Source organism: Bombina bombina, chromosome 3 (assembly GCF_027579735.1).
Source record: "Bombina bombina isolate aBomBom1 chromosome 3, aBomBom1.pri, whole genome shotgun sequence".
NCBI classification, from domain to species: domain Eukaryota; kingdom Metazoa; phylum Chordata; class Amphibia; order Anura; family Bombinatoridae; genus Bombina; species Bombina bombina.
This window is the reverse complement of record NC_069501.1, coordinates 231,651,286-231,671,406: the sequence shown is the minus strand read 5'-3', so window position 1 is coordinate 231,671,406 and position 20,121 is coordinate 231,651,286. Positions and strand designations below refer to the sequence as shown.

Here is a 20,121-nt window from a genome sequence, read left to right as displayed (position 1 = left end):
ATATATATGCACTCAGGAGCTCTAATGTGGTGTGCTCTAAATATTCTTAAAATTCTCCAGTACTTTGGGCAAGTTTTCTTTCATGTAATTAGCAAGAGTCCATGAGCTAGTGACGTATGGGATATACATTCCTACCAGGAGGGGCAAAGTTTCCCAAACCTCAAAATGCCTATAAATACACCCCTCACCACACCCACAATTCAGTTTTACAAACTTTGCCTCCTATGGAGGTGGTGAAGTAAGTTTGTGCTAGATTCTACGTTGATATGCGCTCCGCAGCAAGTTGGAGCCCGGTTTTCCTCTCAGCGTGCAGTGAATGTCAGAGGGATGTGAGGAGAGTATTGCCTATTTGAATGCAGTGATCTCCTTCTACGGGGTCTATTTCATAGGTTCTCTGTTATCGGTCGTAGAGATTAATCTCTTACCTCCCTTTTCAGATCGACGATATACTCTTATTTATATACCATTACCTCTACTGATTCTCGTTTCAGTACTGGTTTGGCTTTCTACAAACATGTAGATGAGTGTCCTGGGGTAAGTAAGTCTTATTTTCTGTGACACTCTAAGCTATGGTTGGGCACTTTGTTTATAAAGTTCTAAATATATGTATTCAAACATTTATTTGCCTTGACTCAGAATGTTCAACTTTCCTTATTTTCAGACAGTCAGTTTCATATTTGGGATAATGCATTTGAATTATTCATTTTTTCTTACCTTCAAAAATTTGACTCTTTTTTCCCTGTGGGCTGTTAGGCTCGCGGGGGCTGAAAATGCTTCATTTTATTGCGTCATTCTTGGCGTGGACTTTTTTGGCGCAAAAAATCTTTTCCGTTTCTGGCGTCATACGTGTCGCCGGAAGTTGCGTCATTTTTTGACGTTATTTTGCGCCAAAAATGTCGGCGTTCCGGAAGTGGCGTCATTTTTGGCGCCAAAAGCATTAGGCGCCAAATAATGTGGGCGTCTTATTTGGCGCTAAAAAAATATGGGCGTCGCTTTTGTCTCCACATTATTTAAGTCTCATTTTTCATTGCTTCTGGTTGCTAGAAGCTTGTTCTTTGGCATTTTTTCCCATTCCTGAAACTGTCATTTAAGGAATTTGATCAATTTTGCTTTATATGTTGTTTTTTCTCTTACATATTGCAAGATGTCTCACGTTGCATCTGAGTCAGAAGATACTTCAGGAAAATCGCTGTCTAGTGCTGGACCTACCAAAGCTAAGTGTATCTGCTGTAAACTTTTGGTAGCTATTCCTCCGGCTGTTGTTTGTATTAATTGTCATGACAAACTTGTTAATGCAGATAATATTTCCTTTAGTAAAGTACCATTGCCTGTTGCAGTTCCTTCAACATCTAAGGTGCAGAATGTTCCTGATAACATAAGAGATTTTGTTTCTGAATCCATCAAGAAGGCTATGTCTGTTATTTCTCCTTCTAGTAAACATAAAAAATCTTTTAAAACTTCTCTCCCTACAGATGAATTTTTAAATGAACATCATCATTCTGATTCTGATGATTCTTCTGGTTCAGAGGATTCTGTCTCAGAGATTGATGCTGATAAATCTTCATATTTATTTAAAATGGAATTTATTCGTTCTTTACTTAAAGAAGTACTAATTGCTTTAGAAATAGAGGATTCTGGTCCTCTTGATACTAATTCTAAACGTTTAGATAAGGTATTTAAATCTCCTGTGGTTATTCCAGAAGTTTTTCCTGTTCCTAATGCTATTTCTGAAGTAATTTCCAAAGAATGGGATAAATTGGGTAATTCATTTACTCCTTCTAAACGTTTTAAGCGATTATATCCTGTGCCGTCTGACAGATTAGAATTTTGGGACAAAATCCCTATAGTTGATGGGGCTATTTCTACCCTTGCTAAACGTACTACTATTCCTACGTCAGATGGTACTTCCTTTAAGGATCCTTTAGATAGGAAAATAGAATCCTTTCTAAGAAAAGCTTATCTGTGTTCAGGTAATCTTCTTAGACCTGCTATATCATTGGCTGATGTTGCTGCAGCTTCAACTTTTTGGTTGGAAACTTTAGCGCAACAAGTAACAGATCATGATTCTCATAATATTATTATTCTTCTTCAGCATGCTAATAATTTTATCTGTGATGCCATTTTTGATATTATTAGAGTTGATGTCAGGTTTATGTCTCTAGCTATTTTAGCTAGAAGAGCTTTATGGCTTAAGACTTGGAATGCTGATATGGCTTCTAAATCAACTCTACTTTCCATATCTTTCCAGGGTAACAAATTATTTGGTTCTCAGTTGGATTCTATTATCTCAACTGTTACTGGTGGGAAAGGAACTTTTTTACCACAGGATAAAAAATCTAAGGGTAAAAACAGGGCTAATAATCGTTTTCGTTCCTTTCGTTTCAACAAAGAACAAAAGCCTGATCCTTCATCCTCAGGAGCGGTTTCAGTTTGGAAACCATCTCCAGTCTGGAATAAATCCAAGCCTGCTAGAAAGGCAAAGCCTGCTTCTAAGTCCACATGAAGGTGCGGCCCTCATTCCAGCTCAGCTGGTAGGGGGCAGGTTACGTTTTTTCAAAGAAATTTGGTTAAATTCTGTTCACAATCTTTGGATTCAGAATATTGTTTCAGAAGGGTACAGAATTGGTTTCAAGATGAGACCTCCTGCAAAGAGATTTTTTCTTTCCCGTGTCCCAGTAAATCCAGTAAAAGCTCAAGCATTTCTGAATTGTGTTTCACATCTAGAGTTGGCTGGAGTAATTATGCCAGTTCCAGTTCCGGAACAGGGGATGGGGTTTTATTCAAATCTCTTCATTGTACCAAAGAAGGAGAATTCCTTCAGACCAGTTCTGGATCTAAAAATATTGAATCGTTATGTAAGGATACCTACGTTCAAAATGGTAACTGTAAGGACTATCTTGCCTTTTGTTCAGCAAGGGCATTATATGTCCACGATAGATTTACAGGATGCATATCTGCATATTCCGATTCATCCAGATCATTATCAGTTCCTGAGATTCTCTTTTCAGGACAAGCATTACCAGTTTGTGGCTCTGCCGTTTGGCCTAGCTACAGCTCCAAGAATTTTTACAAAGGTTCTCGGTGCCCTTCTGTCTGTAATCAGAGAACAGGGTATTGTGGTATTTCCTTATTTGGACGATATCTTGGTACTTGCTCAGTCTTTACATTTAGCAGAATCTAATACGAATCGACTTGTGTTGTTTCTTCAAGATCATGGTTGGAGGATCAATTTACCAAAAAGTTCATTGATTCCTCAGACAAGGGTGACCTTTCTAGGTTTCCAGATAGATTCAGTGTCCATGACTCTGTCTTTGACAGACAAGAGACGTCTAAAATTGTTTTCAGCTTGTCGAAACCTTCAGTCACAATCATTCCCTTCGGTAGCCTTATGCATGGAAATTCTAGGTCTTATGACTGCTGCATCGGACGCGATCCCCTTTGCTCGTTTTCACATGCGACCTCTACAGCTCTGTATGCTGAATCAATGGTGCAAGGATTACACAAAGATATCTCAAATAATATCTTTAAAACCGATTGTACGACACTCTCTAACGTGGTGGACAGATCACCATTGTTTAATTCAGGGGGCTTCTTTTGTGCTTCCGACCTGGACTGTAATTTCAACAGATGCAAGTCTCACGGGTTGGGGAGCTGTGTGGGGATCTCTGACGGCACAAGGAGTTTGGGAATCTCAGGAGGTGAGATTATCGATCAATATTTTGGAACTCCGTGCAATTTTCAGAGCTCTTCAGTCTTGGCCTCTTCTGAAGAGAGAATCGTTCATTTGTTTTCAGACAGACAATGTCACAACTGTGGCATACATCAATCATCAAGGAGGGACTCACAGTCCTCTGGCTATGAAAGAAGTATCTCGAATTCTGGTTTGGGCGGAATCCAGCTCCTGTCTAATCTCTGCGGTTCATATCCCAGGTATAGACAATTGGGAAGCGGATTATCTCAGTCGCCAAACGTTGCATCCGGGCGAATGGTCTCTTCACCCAGAGGTATTTCTTCAGATTGTTCAAATGTGGGAACCTCCAGAAATAGATCTGATGGCGTCTCATCTAAACAAGAAACTTCCCAGGTATCTGTCCAGATCCCGGGATCCTCAGGCGGAGGCAGTGGATGCATTATCACTTCCTTGGAAGTATCATCCTGCCTATATCTTTCCGCCTCTAGTTCTTCTTCCAAGAGTAATCTCCAAGATTCTGAAGGAATGCTCGTTTGTTCTGCTGGTAGCTCCGGCATGGCCTCACAGGTTTTGGTATGCGGATCTGGTCCAAATGGCCTCTTGCCAACCGTGGACTCTTCCGTTAAGACCAGACCTTCTGTCGCAAGGTCCTTTTTTCCATCAGGATCTGAAATCCTTAAATTTAAAGGTATGGAGATTGAACGCTTGATTCTTGGTCAAAGAGGTTTCTCTGACTCTGTGATTAATACTATGTTACAGGCGCGTAAATCTGTATCTAGAGAGATATATTATAGAGTCTGGAAGACTTATATTTCTTGGTGTCTTTCTCATCATTTTTCTTGGCATTCTTTTAGAATACCGAGAATTTTACAGTTTCTTCAGGATGGTTTAGATAAGGGTTTGTCCGCAAGTTCCTTGAAAGGTCAAATCTCTGCTCTTTCTGTTCTTTTTCACAGAAAGATTGCTATTCTTCCTGATATTCATTGTTTTGTACAAGCTTTGGTTCATATAAAACCTGTCATTAAGTCAATTTCTCCTCCTTGGAGTTTGAATTTGGTTCTGGGGGCTCTTCAAGCTCCTCCGTTTGAACCTATGCATTCATTGGACATTAAATTACTTTCTTGGAAAGTTTTGTTCCTTTTGGCAATCTCTTCTGCCAGAAGAGTTTCTGAATTATCTGTTCTTTCTTGTGAGTCTCCTTTTCTGATTTTTCATCAGGATAAGGCGGTGTTGCGAACTTCGTTTGATTTTTTACCTAAAGTTGTGAATTCCAACAACATTAGTAGAGAAATTGTGGTTCCTTCATTATGTCCTAATCCTAAGAATTCTAAGGAGAAATCGTTGCATTCTTTGGATGTTGTTAGAGCTTTGAAATATTATGTTGAAGCTACTAAGTCTTTCCGTAAGACTTCTAGTCTATTTGTTATCTTTTCCGGTTCTAGAAAAGGCCAGAAAGCTTCTGCCATTTCTTTGGCATCTTGGTTGAAATCTTTAATTCATCTTGCCTATGTTGAGTCGGGTAAAACTCCGCCTCAAAGGATTACAGCTCATTCTACTAGGTCAGTTTCTACTTCCTGGGCGTTTAGGAATGAAGCTTCGATTGATCAGATTTGCAAAGCAGCAACTTGGTCCTCTTTGCATACTTTTACTAAATTCTACCATTTTGATGTATTTTCTTCTTCTGAAGCAGTTTTTGGTAGAAAAGTACTTCAGGCAGCGGTTTCAGTTTGAATCTTCTGCTTATGTTTTTCATTAAACTTTATTTTGGGTGTGGATTATTTTCAGCAGGAATTGGCTGTCTTTATTTTATCCCTCCCTCTCTAGTGACTCTTGTGTGGAAAGGTCCACATCTTGGGTAATCATTATCCCGTACGTCACTAGCTCATGGACTCTTGCTAATTACATGAAAGAAAACATAATTTATGTAAGAACTTACCTGATAAATTCATTTCTTTCATATTAGCAAGAGTCCATGAGGCCCGCCCTTTTTTTGTGGTGGTTATGATTTTTGTATAAAGCACAATTATTCCAATTCCTTATTTTATATGCTTTTGCACTTTTTTATCACCCCACTTCTTGGCTATTCGTTAAACTGAATTGTGGGTGTGGTGAGGGGTGTATTTATAGGCATTTTGAGGTTTGGGAAACTTTGCCCCTCCTGGTAGGAATGTATATCCCATACGTCACTAGCTCATGGACTCTTGCTAATATGAAAGAAATGAATTTATCATGTAAGTTCTTACATAAATTATGTTTTTCTCTAAAACTTCACAGTCCTGAAGGGATTAAAAGGATAGAGAGATCAAAACTGAAATGTGCATAGGTACATTTCAATCTTAAAGAAGCATTTCTGAACTATGCTCATTACTGTTTTTCAACAGCATACACACATATGCTATGAGTGCCCATCCACTAGCATTTAAAAACCACACCTTTTAAGGGAATTAGCAGTGGCTTGTATGACACAAATTAAGTCCCAGCCACAATTCACACAACTGCCATCGCTCTGAATATTAACAAGAGGTAAATTGGGAGACAACTTTTTACATTTTAGATTATCAAAATTCTCTTTTTTTTTCTTTCTTCTTTTTTAATTAATGAATTAATTTATTTATTACATTTCTTTAACTGACAACTCATACTAAGGAGGTAGAAACCTATACTTCTTTGATATGCGGTGTGAAAGAGAAAAAAGAGACACATGGATGATGAAGCTGACGTAAACATGGGGTTGCCAACTCGGCCATGTTTTCCTGGACACTTATGAGTTACGCATGTTGCTGGGTAAGCAGGGTGGAAAATGTATTGTGCCTCTGGACATCACAGGAATGGTGCTGATGAGCAGCACAATACATGTTCCTATCCTGCACACACTACAGCATGTGTAACTTATGTGTAAAAGAGAATGATGAGTTAGCAATAATTATAGTATTGGATGAATTAGCCTATACTTAAATTTCCCTGCAAATCAGCTCTGCTTTCAGCTATTCTGCACTACATATGCAATTCTTGACAATTCTGAGGTCAAAAGATTCCTGGTTTAATGCCTTGTTAAAATCTCCTGGTACAATGCAAACTAACCATAGCTTTTTAATTAAGCAAGCATGTTATGAACACTTTTACAGTTTATATGTTTATATTCATTTGCAATGATTCTTACACTTACCAGCCATACCAGTACCTTTCCACACAATGCTCCTTAAAAGTCAGCTCAAAGCACGGAACCTGGATCACATTGAAAAATGCTTGTCCCACAACGCGAGATGCTGTGTTGTTCACTCGTCGGAGACACTCCTTAAACCTTTACATCATACACAGAAAACAATAAGTTAAAATCCTACTCAAGAAAGTGTTGGCAAAAGTTGGCCTTTTCTTTCATATAGGTGGTGAGAGTCCACGAGCTTGTTACTGATGGAATATACATTCCTACCAGGAGGGGGCAAAGTTTCCCAAACCTCACATGCCTATAAATACACCTCCCACCTTACTCATAGCTCAGTTTTAAAAACTTTGCCTCCTTAGGAGGTAGTGAAGCATGATGTGCTTGATTCTTCTGTGAAAGGCGCATCTAAGCATATTGAAGCCCAGTTACTCTCTAAGTGCAGTGTTTGTCTGAGGGATGTGAAGGGAGTATTGCCTGACGATACCATGTTTTTGCCTATGGGAAATCTATTCATAATGCTCTCTGTAAATCGATCACAGGGATTAATCTGCTGCTTCCATTTACAGTTCGCCATTATACTCTTGCACCATTACCTCTGCTGATATGTTTCAGTACTGGTTTGGCTGTCTGCTGTATGTGGATGGGTGTCTTAAACGGAAAGTATAAATTTATTTTTTTCTTAATAAAAGACACTCAGCTATGGATTGGGCACTTTTAAGTAAAAGTTGTTATATATTGTTTGTATACATGCCCTGAGTCAGTAATTCAGTGCTCTTTTTATGAACTTTAATTAGTGGCTAAAAATATGTCTCAAAGGTTGGTGGAGTTTGTAAAACATAGTGGCAGGCATCAATCGCCCTCCTGGACTGATCTCCCAATTCCTTGACAACTTTGCTGCCTGGCTTCCTCACTTTCTCTTTACAAATATACCAACCCTAATTCTTGGGGACTTCAAAATTCCCATTGACAATCCATCTGCCCCTGCTGCCTCTAAACTTCTTTCACTAACATCCTCTTTTGGTCTCTCACAAGCCACCCTATTCCCTACTCACTGTGATGGACACTCCATCGACCTCGTATTTTCCTACCTCTGCTCTATATCTGACCTCACCTGTCGCCCTTTTCCCATTTCAGACCTAGTCACCTATAATATTAATGCAACAGCTTAAACCCACTTCTCCATCCCGCCCCCGTAGAAATCTACACACTGTGGATCCGCTCCAGTTTTCAAAAATCATTCAAGATCACCTCCCTCACACTTCCACTATAACCTGCCCTGATCTCGCTACAGCCCACTATAACACAACTCTCTCCTCAGCACTAGACACACTTGCCCATCCCCAACTGCGCAAAACATCACACCATCAGTAACAGCCCTGGCACTCTCAGTAAACATGTTATTTGCAGAAATGCTCTCGTACTGCTGAGGGTGCCTGGAGAAAAACTCACTCTGAACCTGATTTTATCCACTATAAGTTTATTCTTCGTTCATACACTTCTGCTCTTCATTTAGCCAAGCAAACCTACTTCTCTTCTCTCATATCTACCCTTTCCTCAAACCCTAAATGACTCCTCCACCATCTACCCACCTGCTCTACTCCCCCCATCTGTCTTTAGTGCTCAAGACCTGGCAGACTACTTTTTAAACAAAACACGTACTATCCAAAACAACATCCCAACACCAACCCACAAACTTCCAACAACAAGCCCAGTTACTCCCTCTGCCACCCTCTGCATTTTCTATCCAGCCACTGAGAATGAAGTTTCTTTGTTACTATCTTCCTCATACCTCACTACCTGCCCGCTCGACCCTATCCCTTCCCATCTAATACCCTCCCTGTATTCCACCCTCACTCCTGCTCTCACTCATATCTTCAACCTATCTATCTATACCGGTTCATTCCCATCTTCTTTCAAACATGCAAAGGTCACTCCCATACTCAAAAAACCCTCCCTTGACCCTAATTCTCCTAAAGGCTACCACCCCATATAACTGCTTCCACTAACATCAAAATTCCTTGAAAAACTAGTTTACTATCGCCTAACCCACTTCCAGTCCACCAACTCCTTGCTTGACCCCCTGCAATCTGAATTCTGCCCCAAACACTCAACTGAGACTGCCCTTACCAAGGTTACTAACAATCTTTTTTCTGCTAAAAGTAATGGCCACTACTCCATACTTATCTTACTTGACCTCTTCGACACAGTTGACCCCCCCTCCTCCTACAGACCCTTAGCTCTTTTGGCCTCTGTGACACAGCTCTTTTTTGGATACACTCTTATCTTTCTCACAGGTCTTTTTCTGTGTCATTTGATGGTGACTCCTCTCCAATGCCTCTGTCTGTTGGAGTACCTCAAGGATCTGTTCTGGGTCCTCTACTCTTCTCCATGTAAACTTCTTCACTGGTTAAACTTATCAATAAGTATGGCTTTAAATATCACCTCTATGCTGATGACGCCTAGATCTACCTCTCCACCCCCGCTCTTTCTCCCTCTGTCCTTTCTCATGACAGTGACTGCTTATCTGGTATTTCTTCCTGGATGGCCTCTCATCACCTAAAGATTAACATGTCCAAGACTGAGCTACTTCTAATCCCCCCTCAAGCTCTACGCCGACTTCTGACTTTTCTATGCCTATCAACGGCATTACTATCTCCCCATCGCCCCAAGTCCGCTGCCTTGGAGTTACACTTATCACTTTCTTCATCCTGCCTCAACCACCTACACAATATTTCCAAGATTCGCCCTTTTCTGAGCGCTAACACCACAAAGCAAATAATCCACTCCCTTGTTATTTCCAGACTTGAGTACTGCAATAACCTACTTACTGGCTTTCCTCTTTCCTGCCTCTCCCCCCTTCAATCCCTCCTAAATGCCTCTGCCAGGCTAAATCACATTTTCCCATCGCTCTGTTTCTGCTGCACCTCTCTGCGAATCCCTTCATTGGCTCCCCATTCACAGCAGAATTAAATTCAAAATTCTCACCCTTACATACAAAGCTCTCACCAACGCCACTACCTATCCTCTCTAATCATTAAGTATACTCCAACCCGCCCACTAAGATCCAATAATCACTTACCTAACATTTCCCTCATCTAACTGCATTAACATCTTTTTCAATTTTGCAGTCCTCACCTCCTGTTTCTCAACCTCCTACCCTTCTAGATTGTACATTTTCACGGGAATAGGGCCCTTAATTCCTCCTGTATGTGTTTGTAAAAATGTGTCTCTTACAAGTTTTATATCATTGTTTTATTAATTTATTTATATATATTTTTTTGTATAGATTTTTAATCATTTACAATAAACAATTATAACAGCTTATTTAGAAAAGAAAAGAAGAACATATAAGTAATCATTCTTTTATTTGAATGAATTGTACCCATGACAGCGCTGCAGAATATGTTAGAGCTTTATAAATAAAAAAGTATAATAATTAATGTTGTGTTTGCAGGCTATCAATTTATTTAAAACAATTTGGCAAGTTTTGGTCTATAAACCACTTCTTTACTTCGGTTTTTACAAATGTTATTTCAAATTTGCTGCACAAACGCGCATGCGATAACGCTATTTACGTCACGCGTGATGTCTCATAATTTTGCACCTTTTTTGTGCCAAATTTTTGCGCCTTTTTTCTAGTGTTATAAGCTCCGCCCCCAGGCCACTCAGTGCTCTCAGAAAACGCTTAGAGAGTTTTTGTGCAGCATTGTTTTTATATTAAGAAATTCTAATAACCAGTTATTTCTTTTTGTAATTATTCACTCTGTTGCCCATTCTCTCACACCTGTATATATATATATATATATATATATATATATATATATATAAACACATATAAGCGCATGGATATACATTTGCAGAAATAATATATTTTTTCAATATATATATATATATATATATATATTTTTTTTTTTTTGCAATTATGTCTCAAACTGAACCTGCCTCAGATGTAACCATATGATTTGAGCTGCATGAACATGTTTCTACCAAAGCTAAGTGTGTTTGTTGTAAAAAAAAAGTTGATCTAAATTCTTCAGCTCAATTATGTGGTTTTTGTTTTTACAATTTATTACATGCTGATAATATCTCTATAAGTACAAATGCATCCACTGTTATTCCATCTCAGTCTAGTGTACAAAGCATTCCTGCAGAAATGAAATATTTTATTGCTGCAGTTATAGAGAAGGCTATGACTGCTATACCACCTTCAAAAATAAAAATAAAAAAGGGTTTTACAAAATGTTCCTAAATCTAGTGAATTTTTTACTGACCATCAGCATACTCATGTATCCTCTACTGATGGGGTTTGCTCTGATTCAGAGGATGCCTCATCAGAGACAGAAATAGACAAATCTTTTTTATTTAAGATAGAACATATTCGCTCTCTTTTAAAGTAAGTATTCTTTACTTTGGGTATTGAGGAGTTTAAACTTCCTGATGATAAAGCTAGTAATCGTTTAAATTCTGTATTTAAGACTACTGTTATTACTCCTGAAGTTTTTCCCATTCCAGACGCTATCTCTAATGTGATTGCTAAAGAATGGTCTAAACCTGGTACATCTTTTAATCCTTCTTCTAGGTTTAAAAATTGTATCCTTAGCCTGTTGCTAATTTGGAACTTTGGGAAACAGATAGGAAGCTTTAATTGTAGCTAAGAAGGGCATATTTACATACTGGCTATAGTCTTAAATCAGTTATATCTATGGCTGATGTTGCTGATGCTTCTACTTTTTGATTGGACAGTTTAGCTCAGCAGTTGTCTTCAGATCCTAAATTATCTAACATTATCCTTTTGCTTCAACATGCAAATCATTTTATTTGTGATGCTATTTTTGATGTTATGAAGATCAATGTCAAATCTATGCCTTTAGCTATTCCAACTAGAAGAGCTTTATGGCTTAAATCTTGGAATGCTGACATGGGGCCCGATCCAATATGCCTCATCGCCCGCAAAAGCCGGCAACAGCAAATTTTGCGCGGGTTTGGTATCCTATATACGGCGTAACCTAGAAGTTACGCTCGTATATTTCTGCCTTCGCCCGTAGTTTTTTGGGCAATAGGCAGGTATACCAAACCCGCGCAGTTTGTTATCCAATATACAGCGTAAGGACTTATGTGGCGAAAATGGAGAAATCTTACTTCATTTTCACCTCGCCACCTTACGCTGTCTATTGGAGCCCCGTAACTCCCTAAACTACCTGCTAAATAAAACCTAACACCTAACACATGCACAATGTCTATCTACCTGTCAACCGCGATCCCCCGCCGCAATCCCTAATAAAGTATTTAACCCCTAAACCTCCACTCCCGGACCCCACCTACATTAAAAGTATAACCCCCTAATGTGATCCCCCCTACACCGTCGCCAACTACATTACCTACCCCCTAATGTGAGCCCCCTACACCGCCGCCACCTACATTATCTACCTCCTAATGTGAGCCCCTTACACCGCCACCACCTACATTAACTACCCCCTAATGTGAGCTCCTACCCCGCCGCCAGCTATATTAAAATTATTAACCCCTAATTTAATCCCCCTACACCGCCGCCAGCTATATTAATTACATTAAACCCTAATTTAATCCCCCTATACCGCCGCCTGCTATATTAAATTAATTAACCCCTAATCTAATCCCCCTACACCGCCGCCAGCTATATTAAATAGATTAACCCCTAATCTAATCCTCCTACACCACCGCCAGCTATATTAACTATATTAACCCTAATTATATTAGGGTTACTATAGTTAATATAGTTATTATATTATATATATTTACTATATTAACCCTAATTATATTAGGGTTAATATAGTTAATATCATTATTATATTATATATATATTAAGTATAATAACCCTATCTAACTCTAACATCCCTAACTAAATTCTTATTAAAATAAATCTAATTAATATTAATATTATTAATTAAAATATTCCTATTTAAATCTAAATACTTATCTATAAAATAAACCCTAAGATAGCTATAATGTAATTAATAATTACATTGTAGCTATTTTAGGGTTTATATTTATTTTACAGGTAACTTGGTATTTATTTTAACTAGGTGCAATAGCTATTAAATAGTTAATAACTATTAAAATAATTACCTAGTTAAAATAATTACCAATTTACCTGTAAAATAAATCCTAACCTAAGTTACAAATACATCTACACTATCAATAAATTAAATAAAATACAAATATCTAAACTAAAATACAATTAAATAAACTAAACTAAATTACAAAAAACCCCCCACTAAATTACAAAAAATAAAAAAAGATTACAAGAATTTTAAGCTAATTACACCTATTCTAAGCCCCCTAATAAAATAATAAAGCCCCCCAAAATAGCTCTTTTACCTTACCAGCCCTTAAAAGAGCCTTTTGCGGGGCACGCCCCAAAGAAAACAGCTCTTTTGCCTGTAAAAAAAAAACACAATACCACAAAGCGGCATCTTCAATCTTCTTTCTTCGCTCCTCCGCCGCGGAGCATCCATCCGGCACGACGACTGAACGAGGAATAAGGTACCTTCAAATGACGTCATCCAAGATGGCGTCCGTCGAATTCCGATTGGCTGATAGGATTCTATCAGCCAATTGGAATTAAGGTAGAAAAATCTGATTGGCTGATTGAATCAGCCAATCAGATTCAAGTTCAATACGATTGGCTGATTGGTTCAGCCAATCGGATTGAACTTGAATCTGATTGGCTGATTCAATCAGCCAATCAGATTTTTCTACCTTAATTCCGATTGGCTGATAGAATCCTATCAGCCAATCGGAATTCGACGGACGCCATCTTGGATGACGTCATTTAAAGGTACCGAATTCCTCGTTCAGTCGTCGTGCCGGATGGATGCTCAGCGGCGGAGGAGCGAAGAAAAAAGATTGAAGATGCCGCTTTGCTTGAAGACATCGCCGGATGGAAGAAGAAATCTATTCATTGTTCCCAAGAAGGAAAATTCTTTCAGACCAATTTTGGATCTGAAAACTTGACGTCGTTTTGTATTCTACCTTTTCTTTAGCAAGGTTACTTCAAGTCCACAATAGACTTACAGGACGCATACCTTCACATTCCGATTCATCCAGATCACTATGTTTTTCTGAGATTCTCTTTTCAAACAAGCATTACCAATTTGGTCTAGCAACAGCACCAAGAATATTCTCAAAGGTTCTCTGTGCCCTTCTATCTGTAATTAGAGAGCAAGGTATTGCGGTGTTTCCTTATTTGGACGATATCTTGGTACTAGCTCAATCTTTTCATTTAACAGAATCTTACACAAAACAACTATTGTCATTTCTTCAAAGAAATGGTTGGAGGATCTGTTTAACAAAGAGTTTCTTGATTCCTCAGACAAAGGTCACCTTTTTAGGTTTCCAGATAGATTCAGTGTCCATGACTCTATCTCTAACAGAAAAGCGATGATTGAGATTGGTTTCAACCTGTCAAAACCTTCAGTCTCTATCATTCCCTTCACTGGAAATGCGCATGGAAGTTTTAGGTCTCATGATTGCACCATCAGACGCGATCCCCTTTGCTCGTTTTCATATGAGACCTCTACAGCTTTGCATGTTGCACCAATGTTGCAGGGATTACACTCAGCTATCACAACTGATATTCTTAAATCCAAACACTCAACTCTCTCTGACTTGGTGGTTAAACTATCACCTTATTGTTCAAGGTGCCTCTTTTGTTTGTCCTACCTGGTCTGTGATTACAACAGATGCAAGTCTCACAGGTTGGGGAGCTGTCTGGGGGTCTCTGACAGCACAAGGGGTTTGGAATCCTTGAGAGGCGAGATTACCAATCAATAACTTAGAACTCCCTGCTATTTTCAGAACTCTTCAGGCTTGGCCTCTATTAAAGAGAGAACCATACATTCATTTTCAAACAGACAATATCACAACTATGGCATATGTCAATCATCAAGGGGGGACTCACAGTCCCCTAGCAATGAAGTAAGTATCTCTAATACTTTCTTGGGCAAAATCCAACTCTTGTCTAATCACTGTGATTCATATCCCAGGTGTAGATAATTGGGAAGCGGATTATCTCTGCCGTCAATCTCTAAATCCGAGGGAGAGGTCTCTCCATCCAGATGTGTTCTATCAAATTGTGCAGATGTAGGGTCTTCTAAAAATAGATCTGATGGCCTCTCATCTAAACAAGAAACTTCCCAAATACCTCTCCAGGTCCAGGGATCCTCAGGCAGAAATTATGGATGCTCTAGCTGTTGTATGTGTTTCTGATAGCACCAGTATGGCCTCACAGGTTCTGGTATGTGGACCTTGTCCAAATGTCCAGTTGCCAACCTTGGTCACTTCTACTAAGATCAGACTTTCGGACTCAAGGCCCGTTTTTCTATTCGGATCTCAAATCTTTAAATTTGAAGGCATGTAAATTGAACGCTTAGTCCTTTGTCATAGAGGTTTCTCTGATTCAGTGATTAACACTATGATACAGGCTCGTAAGCCTGTTTCAAGGAAAATATATCACAAGGTTTGGAAAACCTATATATTCATGGTGTTCCACACATGATTATTCCTGGCATTCTTTTAGTATGCCTAGGGTTCTTAGGTTTGGATTAAGGTTTGTCTGCCAATACTTTGAAAGGACAAATCTCTGCTCTTTCTGTTTTATTTCACAGAAAGATTGCTAATCTTCTGGATATTCACTGTTTTGTACAGGCTTTGACTTGTATCAAACCTATTATTAAATCTATTTCTCCTCCTTATAGTCTAAAGTTGGTATTAAATACTTTACAGGCTCCTTCTTTTGAGCCTCTGCATTATTTGGACATTAAAATACTTTCTTGAAAAGTGTTTTTTCTCTTGGCTATCTCTTCTGCTAGAAGAGTTTCTCAATTGTCTGCTCTCTCTTGTGAGTCTCCTTATCTGATTTTCCGTCAAGATAAAGCTGTTTTGCAGACTTTGTTCAAATTTTTGCCTAAAGTTGTGAATTCTAACAACATCAATAAGGAAATTATTGTTCCTTCCTTGTGTCCTAATCCTAAGAATTACTCTTGAAAGATATTTGCATTCTTTGGATGTGGAAAGAGCTTTGAAATATTATGTTGATGCTACTAATGTTTTCAGAAAGACTTCTAGTCTATTTGTTATTTTTTCTGGTTATAGAAAAGGTCAGAAAGCCTCTGCCATTTCTTTGGCATCTTGGTTGAAACTTCTGATTCGCAAAGCTTATTTGGAGGCGTTCCAGTCTCCACCTCATAGAATTACAGCTCATTCTACAAGATCAGTTGCCACATCTTGGGCTTTCAAGAATGAAGCTTTAGTTGTTCAAATCTGCAAAGCAGCCACTTGGTCTTCTTTGCATACCTTTACTAAATGTTACCATTTTTATGTTTTTGCTTCTTCGGAAGCAGCTTTTGGTAGAAAGGTTTTTCAGGCAGCTATCTCAGTTTAATTCTATTGCCTGTTATTTAATTTTTTTTTATTTTTAAGAAAGCTTAATTATTTTTTTGGATTTCATTTCAAGTGAAAGTGATCTAACCTCTATCATCAAACCAGCCTACTGCTAATGAGACCCAATGTTCTTTTGGTACCATAGTTCTAAATCAGTTTTGTAAGATAAGAACGTTGTCTCCAATTTCAGTACATTCCACAGTCTAGTCCAAATTAAACTTTCATGATTCAGATAGAGAATGCAGTTTTAAACAACTTTCCAATTCACTTTTATCATACAATTTGCTTTGTTTTCTTTGTATTCTTTGTTGAAAGCTAAACCTAGGTAGGCTCATATGCTAATTTCTAAAACCTTGAAGGCTGCCCCTTATTTCAATGCATTTGGCAATTTTTACAGCTAGAGGGCGTAAATTCATGTGTGCCATTCAGATAACATTGTGCTCACGCCCGTGGAGTTACTTATGAGTGGGCACGGATTGGCTTGTCTGTCAAAAGAACTGAAATAAGGGGGTAGTCTGCAAAAGCTTAGATACAAGGTAAACACAGAGGTAAAAAGTATATTAATATAACCGTGTTGGTTATTCAAATCAGGGGAATGGGTAATAAAGGGATTATCTATCTATTTAAACAATAACAATTCTGGAGTAGACTGTCCCTTTAAACAACATTGTATGGCGGCTTGGGTGATATTTTTTGTGTGCTTCTTTTTCTAATCCATTCCAGTCTATCAGAAGAACCTATGTTTGAGTTTGTAAAACCACCCTAAAGAACTGTACAAAACAGTGGTCTTTTCAAGAAGCTATAGGAAACAATGAATCTGCAGATTCAGAAACAGTGGAGCGCAAAAGAGAAGGGACACAGAGCGATCTAAGTGCAGAATAAAAAATTATTTTCACTTTATTAAAACAGGTAGAAAGATGTGCACTTACAAGAAGTACCCTCAAACATATGAGGTATGTAACAGCATAATACAGGGATCCACAGCGTGATAACAGTTCCCAAAAGTATCCTATGCTGCTGAAAACAAAGTCTCTTTTTCTTCCTTCTTTTAGTACACAATATGTATCAATAAAAACAAGCTTCTCAAGCTAAGGAGGAGGTGTCAAATGAGGCAGCGATAGTGCAAACAAATATATAATAAGCCAGCTATGCATCCACCGCTCCACACAGTTCACCTACTTCCTCCGTTACGTAAAATGGGCGTGGCCTTACATGTTTCGCTGGGCTCCTCCCAGCTTCGCCAGGGTGCTTCAGAAACGCCCACATACTCAGGGCCAGTAGCGAGTGCAATCCCTCCCACAAAAGGCTGCTGGATATAAAAATATTGCAATCTCCTAAGTATTGTTTATATATGCACAAAAATACCCTACAGATAAGCATGCATATCTAAACCATGTAAACCTATTTATAACTTGACAATCAAGAGCAGTTAATAAATAAATACAAAAGACCAAAAAAAGTAAAGTGTATTACTGAGTGTTCAATACTCGTAGCTGTCTCTGAAAATTAGAAAAAGTTCCCATGCAACGGCAATGTAAAAAACATAATTTATGCTTACCTGATAAATTTATTTCTCTTGTAGTGTATCCAGTCCATGGATCATCCATTACTTGTTGGATATTCTCCTTCCCAACAGGAAGTTGCAATAGGATCACCCACAGCAGAGCTGCTATATAGCTCCTCCCCTCACTGCCATATCCAGTCATTCGACCGAAACAAGCCGAGAAAGGAGAAACCATAGGGTGCAGTGGTGACTGTAGTCTAATTAAAATTTAGACCTGCCTTAAAAGGACAGGGCGGGCCGTGGACTGGATACACTACAAGAGAAATACATTTATCAGCTAAGCATAAATTATGTTTTCTCTTGTTAAGTGTATCCAGTCCACGGATCATCCATTACTTGTGGGATACCAATACCAAAGCTAAAGTACAAGGATGATGGGAGGGACAAGGCAGGAACTTAAACAGAAGGAACCACTGCCTGTAGAACCTTTCTCCCAAAAACAGCCTCCGAAGAAGCAAAAGTATCAAATTTGTAAAATTTTGAAAAGGTATGAAGCGAAGACCAAGTCGCAGCCTTGCAAATCTGTTCAACAGAAGCCTCATTTTTAAAGGCCCAGGTGGAAGCCACAGCTCTAGTAGAATGAGCTGTAATTCTTTCAGGGGGCTGCTGTCCAGCAGTCTCATAGGCTAAACGGATTATACTCCAAAGCCAAAAAGAAAGAGAGGTTGCCGAGGCCTTTTGACCTCTCCTCTGTCCAGAGTAAACAACAAACAGGCTAGATGTTTGACGAAAATCCTTAGTAGCTTGTAAGTAAAACTTCAAGGCACGCACTACGTCTAGATTATGTAAAAGACGTTCCTTCTTCGAAGAAGGATTAGGACACAATGATGGAACAACTATCTCTTTATTGATATTCTTGTTAGAAACCACCTTGGGTTTTGTACGCAGAACTACTTTATCTGAATGAAAGATCAGATAAGGAGAATCACAATGTAAGGCAGATAACTCAGAGACTCTTTGAGCCGAGGAAATAGCCATCAGAAACAGAACTTTCCATGATAGAAGTTTGATATCAATAGAATGAAGGGGTTCAAACGGAACTCCTAGGAGAACTTTAAGAACCAAGTTTAAGCTCCATGGAGGAGCAACAGGTTTAAACACAGGCTTAATTCTAACTAAAGCCTGACAAAACGCCTGGACGTCTGGAACTTCTGCCAGACGCTTGTGTAAAAGAATAGACAGAGCTGAAATCTGTCCCTTTAAAGAACTAGCTGATAATCCTTTGTCCAAACCCTCTTGGAGGAAGGACAATATCCTAGGACAATATCCTACTCCATGAGTAATTCTTGGATTCACACCAATGAAGATATTTACGCCATATCTTGTGGTAGATTTTCCTGGTGACAGGCTTTCGTGCCTGTATTAAGGTATCAATGACTGACTCGGAGAAGCCACGCTTTGATAGGATCAAGCGTTCAATCTCCATGCAGTCAGTCTCAGAGAAATTAGATTCGGATGATTGAAAGGACCTTGTATTAGAAGGTCTTGTCTCAGAGGCAGAGTCCACGGTGGAAAGGATGACATGTCCACCAGATCTGCATACCAGGTCCTGCGTGGCCACGCAGGCGCTATCAGAATCACCGATGCTCTCTCCTGTCTGATTTTGGCAATCAGTCGAGGGAGCAGAGGAAACGGTGGAAACACATAAGCCAGGTTGAAGAACCAAGGAGCTGCTAGAGCATCTATCAGCGTCGCTTCTTTTGATTGAAGAAAGTAACTAACTATAATACACCACTCTCCTCTCCTCTTACTACCTCCATCTTTGTTGAGAGTTGCAAGAGAATGACTGGATATGGCAGTGAGGGGAGGAGCTATATAGCAGCTCTGCTGTGGGTGATCCTCTTGCAACTTCCTGTTGGGAAGGAGAATATCCCACAAGTAATGGATGATCCATGGACTGTATACACTTAACAAGAGAAACATATAAACCAATATAGAAGTTGCACAAATACACTGTGATGTGTTTCGAATAATAATAGTATCGGACTGCACCAGATCTGTTGTTCACATGCTCAGGGGTAATTATATGTGTGCAACTGAACTTCAGGACCCATACGCTCCAATCACAGGGCTATATTCCCTGGCGTGTCCGTGTACAGAACCCAGTGCTAAAAGAGCTGAAAACCAGGCAGCTCTAAGACCATACAATGTACCTCCCAGCCTCAGCATAGAGAAATATCTTCAGGTGGTGTCAAGCGGTACTAACCGTGTAGGTGCTTGTGTGCAGTGTGGCCGCTCAGAGTTGAAGTGGGGTGCAAGAGGGAGAGGGAACAGAGTGAAGGC

General features: G+C 39.1%; 1 protein-coding gene across 1 annotated transcript in view; it reads right to left on the bottom strand.

Moving 5' to 3' along the window:
• PROCA1 (protein interacting with cyclin A1) overlaps positions 1 to 20,121 on the bottom strand; it is a 45,154-nt gene that overhangs the window by 2,887 nt on the left and 22,146 nt on the right. Inside the window, exon 3 of the mRNA XM_053704590.1 lies at positions 6,858 to 6,992. Coding sequence (XP_053560565.1) covers positions 6,858 to 6,992 — 135 coding nt within the window. The remainder of the gene's footprint in view (positions 1 to 6,857; positions 6,993 to 20,121) is intronic.